This window comes from Polistes canadensis, unplaced genomic scaffold (genome assembly GCF_001313835.1).
Source record: "Polistes canadensis isolate GaletaPanama2010 unplaced genomic scaffold, ASM131383v1 scaffold_6, whole genome shotgun sequence".
NCBI lineage: Eukaryota > Metazoa > Arthropoda > Insecta > Hymenoptera > Vespidae > Polistes > Polistes canadensis.
The window spans coordinates 789,253-796,446 of NW_014569553.1; the positions used below are offsets into that span (position 1 = coordinate 789,253).

General features: G+C 28.3%; 1 protein-coding gene across 2 annotated transcripts in view; it reads right to left on the reverse strand.

Annotated features, from left to right (window-relative positions):
- The window catches only part of LOC106789821 (ras-related and estrogen-regulated growth inhibitor-like), an 89,962-nt gene that overhangs the window by 62,886 nt on the left and 19,882 nt on the right, over window positions 1-7,194 (reverse strand). For both annotated transcript variants that reach the window (XM_014754340.1, XM_014754330.1), the window contains exon 3: window positions 6,228-6,284. In XM_014754340.1, the coding sequence (XP_014609826.1) occupies window positions 6,228-6,284 (57 nt within the window). The remainder of the gene's footprint in view (window positions 1-6,227; window positions 6,285-7,194) is intronic.

Sequence of the window (7,194 nt, forward strand, 5' to 3'; positions counted from 1 at the left end):
CCATAAACCCCCTCTCAACAAAAAATCATTAATAATAAATTATTCCCACGTATTTTTTTTTTACGAACGTCCTATTAATAATCCTAAACCAAATCCACTTCAACTTTCATCAAATATTTCTCTTCATCGATGATCTATAATAAGTAATAATAATAACAAAAAATAATAATAATAATAATAATATCTTTAAAAAAATCGTTAAAAAGATAAATATAAAACGAGATCGAAACTATCATCTCTCAATCACTCGAATATAAATATATTTCAATAAAGATACATTTGTGCATTCTCTATCCTACTTTTTACACGCGTATAAAAATGAAAGAAAAAAAAATAGAGAGAAAGAATAAGTTTAAGGATCGATTAAGCGATTATCCCCTTTCGATCGGTAAAACGTGCGAGATTATCCGCTTCCTGGTTTACGTCCGATCGCGATTATCCGTACTTTTCTCAGGAAATTAATTAATGCCGGCTCGTTAAAGAGGAACGGCAAGATGCACGTAAGCCAATACATACATAAATACATGCACGAATTGGCAAACATACACATATACATATAATACACGCTAAACTTTCGTACGGTAAGCAGGTAAAAGACTGCCGCAAGGATCGGATCCGATACCTGCCGCTTTTACGATATAATACCAGAGAAAATGATACTCTTAAAAAGTAACCATGTGACACGTTTATACAACAACAACAAAGATACGAGCAATGCATTAACATCATCAATGATTTTTTTTACAACGTTTTAATGTAAGTTAATATATTATATTGCGAATCGAATCTGAATTAATGATTTCTTATTAAAATTTTTGATATTGTATCTATTATATTTTCTTTTTTTTTTCTTTTCTTTTGCAATTTATATTATATGCAAGCGTATATATGTCAAGTAAATTGGAAATGATTATTTTAGACATATGTATTAAATATCGTTAATGAACTTTTTATTTTGTTTCAAAAGTTATTATAGTTCAATTTAATTGATATCAATGTTTTACGCGCAAATAAATATATTATATAGTTTTGTGTTGAGTGTTCAAATTATAACGGACTAATACTTAACGAAGTGTACATGTTTTGTGTTTTGAATATTAAAAATAAAAATAAAAATGTATGTCTACTTAAAGAAAAAAGACGCTGAACTATGAAGAAGTCCCAATAAAGGGACGAAACGTCCAACTTAGTAAAATTAAGTTCTACTTCTTTTTTCGATGTCCAAATTTCCTTTGATACCTTTTTATTAAGAATATTATTTTGTATTTATACTTTTTTTGTGCGCCATTTCTAATTAATTAATACCTTTTTTCTTCTTCTTCTTCTTCTTTTTTTTAAATAATAATAATAATATAAAACGTAAATATAATATTTCTAAAATTCGATCGAATAAATCAAAATAATTCAATCGAATTAAAGAAAAGAAATACAAATAATTGAAATAAAAAGAGAAGGATTTATAAATATATAATAATAATACATTTTCAATCCCTTTCTCTCTCTCTCTCTCTCTCTCTCTTTCACACACATACACATATACACGCCCTTTCCATTTCTGTCTCTTTGTCTCTAACACTTCATAAGGATTAATCATAAATGTAATATACGTAGGACGTAAGTCTAATAAAATTTTACCACGAAGTATAATTCATAAGATGACGACGTTAAAACCCTTAAGGGTATAACATTAATAAGGTTGAAGATCGAACTATCGAGGAATGATTTCACGGTTTGTATGTACCACGTATAATACAATCACGTACTGGTACTGGATCTATGAAATAGTAATAGTAGTAGTAGTAGTAAAAGAATAAAAAGAACAATAAGAATAAGAACAGAGAATATAAAGAAAGAAGCTTTCGATATCGTGAGTCTCGAGTAAAATATATCTATGTATTTATGCACATGTATATAAATACGTTTAAAGGGCTCTCCTAAAGGGCCTTCGAGCGGTTACAGAAATATCTCGAGAAAGACAGAAACGTTGGCGAAACGAGACTTCACGAGAAGAGAGGTAGACCTGAGATTTAAACGTTCGATATGAAATAGAGGTTTATGGGGGATATGGGGGGACGGGGGAGGAGGAGGAAAAGGGGGGGAATAGGAGGTGGACTTCGCTTGAGAATGCAAATCTTTCTCTTTCTCTTTCTCTATCTATCTATCTATCTCTCTCTCTCTCTAAACTCTCTTTCTCTTTTTCTCATAATTCATATGGAATATACTCCCTCGGCATAATAATTGCCATGCACGCGTACGTATGTGTGTTTGCGTGTAAGTTACGAACGTAACATCGCTAAGTTGGTACCTATATCCGCTTTGGATGATAAGCTTCGGCGCCAGGTACTACGTAAAGCAGGTGTGCCATAATCGGTGATGCAGTATCGTTTGTTTCTATACTGAAAACGATAGTCTCTAACTATAATTAAAGAGAGAGACAGAGAGAGAGAGAGAGAAATAAGTATTATATATATAGATAATTTATTTATTTTCTTAAAGGATTACTCGTTTCAATCTAAACGAATTGATATTCAATTTATATGTGTGTGTGTATATGTTGGTAATTACTATAGTGGGCTAATATNAATTGATATTCAATTTATATGTGTGTGTGTATATGTTGGTAATTACTATAGTGGGCTAATATGTCAAAAATATTGTAATACGAATTATTTATATAATAAAATGTAAGTTTTGGAAAAATAATAAGCTCGAAACTTTTCAACCTAACACCATTATATATCATTGTTATTTTATTTTTCGATCAATGTATAATTTTTTTCTGTTTAAATTTTTATTATTAAAAAACGATCAAATTTATTCGAGACGTAACGATATTATTTATTAAAATATTATTATAAATAAAATTGTGTTGTTCTCTGTTTGATAATAAAAGAAAATCGAAAATAATGAAATTTTATGCGACTAACGTCGATTCCTCGTCGAACTCGGCGATGTATCCGTTATTCGATCGTACCAACAGAGAGATACCACTAACACATACACACACACACACACACACACAAACATATATATACTCATATATTTAATACACACGAAGCATACATACGATACGATACGAACTCGTAGCAATCGTAAATCGTAATTCGTTGCACGACCGATTTTCCTTCGTATATGCGCATACGTACTAAAACATAAATATACATACATATATATATATATATATATATATATATGTAAGCACGCATCGGTCATCGTCGATAAAACTCGGTCGTCACGAATCGAACATAAGAACGCACGCGAATTCGTTTACCTATGCATTCTTCCACGATTCTCACGCTTCGTAAAAATAATTTTAATCTAAAATAGAAAAAAGAAAAAAAAAAAAGGAAATGAAATTACAAAGGAGAAGAAGAAAAAAAAAATTAACACAACAACAACGATTAATATAATAATATTGAGAACAATGTGTGAAAGGAGAGATCTCGTATAAAATAAAAGATATAAATCATTATAATCTTACCTTACCTTTTTTTTCTTTTATTATCTTTTTCTAAAGTAAAGGATAATGGCACAATTAACAAAAGAAATTTATTAAATAGACCATTGTGTGTGTAAGTACCAATCGTAAATAAAGAAGAATAAGGAACACACGTGAAATAATACCATGCGAAGGTATACAAAAATAATAAAATTGAAAAAAAAATAAAAAAAGAGAAGAGAGAAGTTTTTTTGTTTTTTGATTTAAGAGACCAAAGAAATAATCGTTCTTTATTTCTCAACGTAGATAATTATCATTTCTTATCAAAATACGAGAGAGAAAGAGAGAGAGAGAGAGATCGTAGGTATTAAATGAATAAATATTTATTTAAGAGAATATTCTCTCTTTCTCACGCGAATATATTCATTGACAAATGTTTTTTTTATATCCAAACAAAAATTCAACATTACTTTTCATTGAATTTTAAACGCGTCATCATCATCATCATTATTAATTATTATTATTAATATTTATTACATATGAATACTTTTTCATATCGTAATGAAGGCTATAAAAAAATAAAAATACAAATATAATTATTATCTTGATCGTTGGATAGAAAAAAAAAAAAAAATCGAAATAAGAAATTTGACTTGGTTTATTTTTTTTTTTTTTTTTATTTTTTTCGCACGAAATTCATCCCTTCTTTATTCGACAATAATCTAACGAAAATAACAATAACACAAGATATCATCTTAAGTGTTGTTTGCTTTTAAAGAAATTGGTACTCCTGGCATATAGTTGGAAGATAATCTCGTTTATATGGACACCTTGTATCATCAAGTTCATACCAAAAAATTCGATAACGAGTAATAAAACAAGAAAAAAAAACATTTCTTTTTTATTCACATCTTTTAAGATATACCAAAACAACTGGCAACTTTTGTAACACCCTCTAGAAAAGAATCTCTTTACTTTTATCCTTTTTTATTTATTTCATGAATATCACTGCACACTTCGTGATATTATTTAAAAATATTTACATCGCGAGGAGATAGATAACGGAAAGAAACATTTTAAGTTAAAACGATTTGCAAAATTTTTGTCATTTTTATATAATCGAAATAAGAACGTACGTAATATTAATAATCTAGATAATAATTAATATCTTTTTCTTCCTCTATATCTTTCTTTTTTGATAAAAATGAAAAAAAAAAAGAAGCTAATAACGAAAGATGTGCAAGCAACGAAGTAAACGTAGACGAGATATCTTGTTATGAAAAAAAAAAAGAAAAAAAAAGAAAAAAAAAAAAGAAATATTTATTAACAGCAATTAAAACGTTTTCCCGTTTAAAACCAACGGGTAATACCACCACCGTATGATCATCTATTTGACTTTATCTTATAAATGAAACCATTAAAATGAACGGGAAAGAATTTAAATGTATTTTATACAAATACGCAATCATATATATACACACATAGAAATGTAATAATATTTCTCATATATAGAAATATGCGTCTAATATTATTCAAATATTAATACAGAAAAAGAAGTGTTTATTAAAGTCGTTTAAGCTAGCATAGAAAGCGACCATTTGTAACTAACACACAAGAGAAATAAATATTCAAATAAAATAAAACAAAAATATGTATAAAAAGAATGAATTAATGGTAGCCGATTGATTAGACGTTTAATATTAAACCAACAAAAATTCATCGTCAGCTCATAGTGAGTCTCATTAATATCGTTGTTCTTCGTGTTATAGAAAATTCAATCAATCAATAATAATAATAATAATAATAATAATAATTTGACAATTAATTTCTTATTATACTAAGCGAAAACTCGTATATTACAAAAGGAAAAGGAAAAAAACAAAATACCAAAACGAACTAAATAATAATAATAATAATAATAATAATTATATATTATTTTTACATAGAGAAACGAACAATAGGAAAATTTCTAATAAAAAGCAAATTGGATCTAATATTAAAATGAAAAGTATCCATTAATAATTGGACAGAAATTGTTTTATTTTCACCTGCAATTATAAAATGTCAATTTATTATATACGTTTAGTTTTCATTTAATATTTATTCCTTCCTTCCTTCCTTCCTTCCATTTAACGTTGACAGCTTCTATATATATATGTGTGTGTGTGTGTGTGAGAATGTATGGGAATAAGTGTTACGTAAATTCTACACTGTGTTTCGATGTTCCAAATGATTTTTTTTTTCCACATCGAGAGCAGAAACGGTTCTTAAGATCGCAAACGAAACATGAATGGTCTGACGGCGTGCATTGTACTTTCACCTGACACCAGGAGTCGAGTAATAACTCTGTCGTTGAGCTTAATTGGACCTAGACGGGATTCGCATGGGCATCGGTGCCACTAGATTTATGAACATATTGTGTAACGTCCTACGCGATTATCATTAAATCCTATTAATACCACCCACCCCCCCCACCCCCCTGACATATTCTAATAATAATATTATTATATCTAAATAAATACCTAACTATATATATATATATATATATATCTTTCTCTTTCTCTTTATATATGTGTTTATGTTTATACGTGTGTAATGTGGGAGGTTGGTTGTGTTAGGTGGTTGGGTGGTTGGGTGGGTGGATATGTGTTAGATGTGTGTTGGGTGGTTGTGTATTAAAATATTTTGTGTTACATTAATTATTTATATAATAATAATAATAATATAAAATATATTTGTGTTATTTTTTGATCTTATATTAATGAATTTTGAATAATCGATTACTCACCGCTTGTCGAACTGTACTCGCCGATGTATCGCCTCGTTAAATATCGGACGACCACGGCTGAAACCGAAAGAATAAAGGAAAAGAATCAATTAAAGTGTTACCTTTATTATATATTCAAATACAATTATAAAATATATATATATGTATGAGAAAGAAAAGAAGAAAAAAAGTAATATTATCACAAATGTACACATATATTACTTATTATTAATTATAATCGTGTTAGAATTGTAAATTATATATAATTGTATTAGAATATTTTTATGATATTTAAATTTAATAAAAATAAGTACTACAAACAATGAACATTTAAATATATCAATTTTATAATATATTGTCACAAGATTTTCATTAGAAAATATTAAAACGATTAATATTGTTTAAATGAATCCAATTAAAAATTATAAACAAGAAACGACGAATAATTGTTATATTATAAATTACAAATAAAAACAGGATTGTAATTGTTCGAACTAATTGAATGAATGAATGAATGAATGAATGAATGAATATTTTGAAAAATTTTGTCAAAACGTTTAGAATTGTTTTTAGAAACTTTTTGATTAGACAATTTTATTAAAGAGAGAGTGAGTATTGAATTAAATATAAATTCATAAACGCACGCATACACACATACACACACATGCGCGCCACAGGGAGTTTGCTTTCTAACGTCTATGCCTCGGCACCTGTCAAATTTATCAACGCCAATTAGCCCAACCTGACAGGAAAAGCGTGATAATTATTCTCGATGGGTTGGTATGTCGAGTATGCGATAGTCTAGGTGATCAAACTGACAGGTGTCTTTTATTAATAAAATCCGTGAAACAGAATTAGGACGTGACGAGAGATTCCCCCCCCCCGCCCCGCCCTCCCCACCTTAAAAAAAAAAAAAGAAAAGAGAAAAAAAGATGTGATTTCATTTGAAAATTCAAATCTGTCGATTGCACGACATCATATGATATAT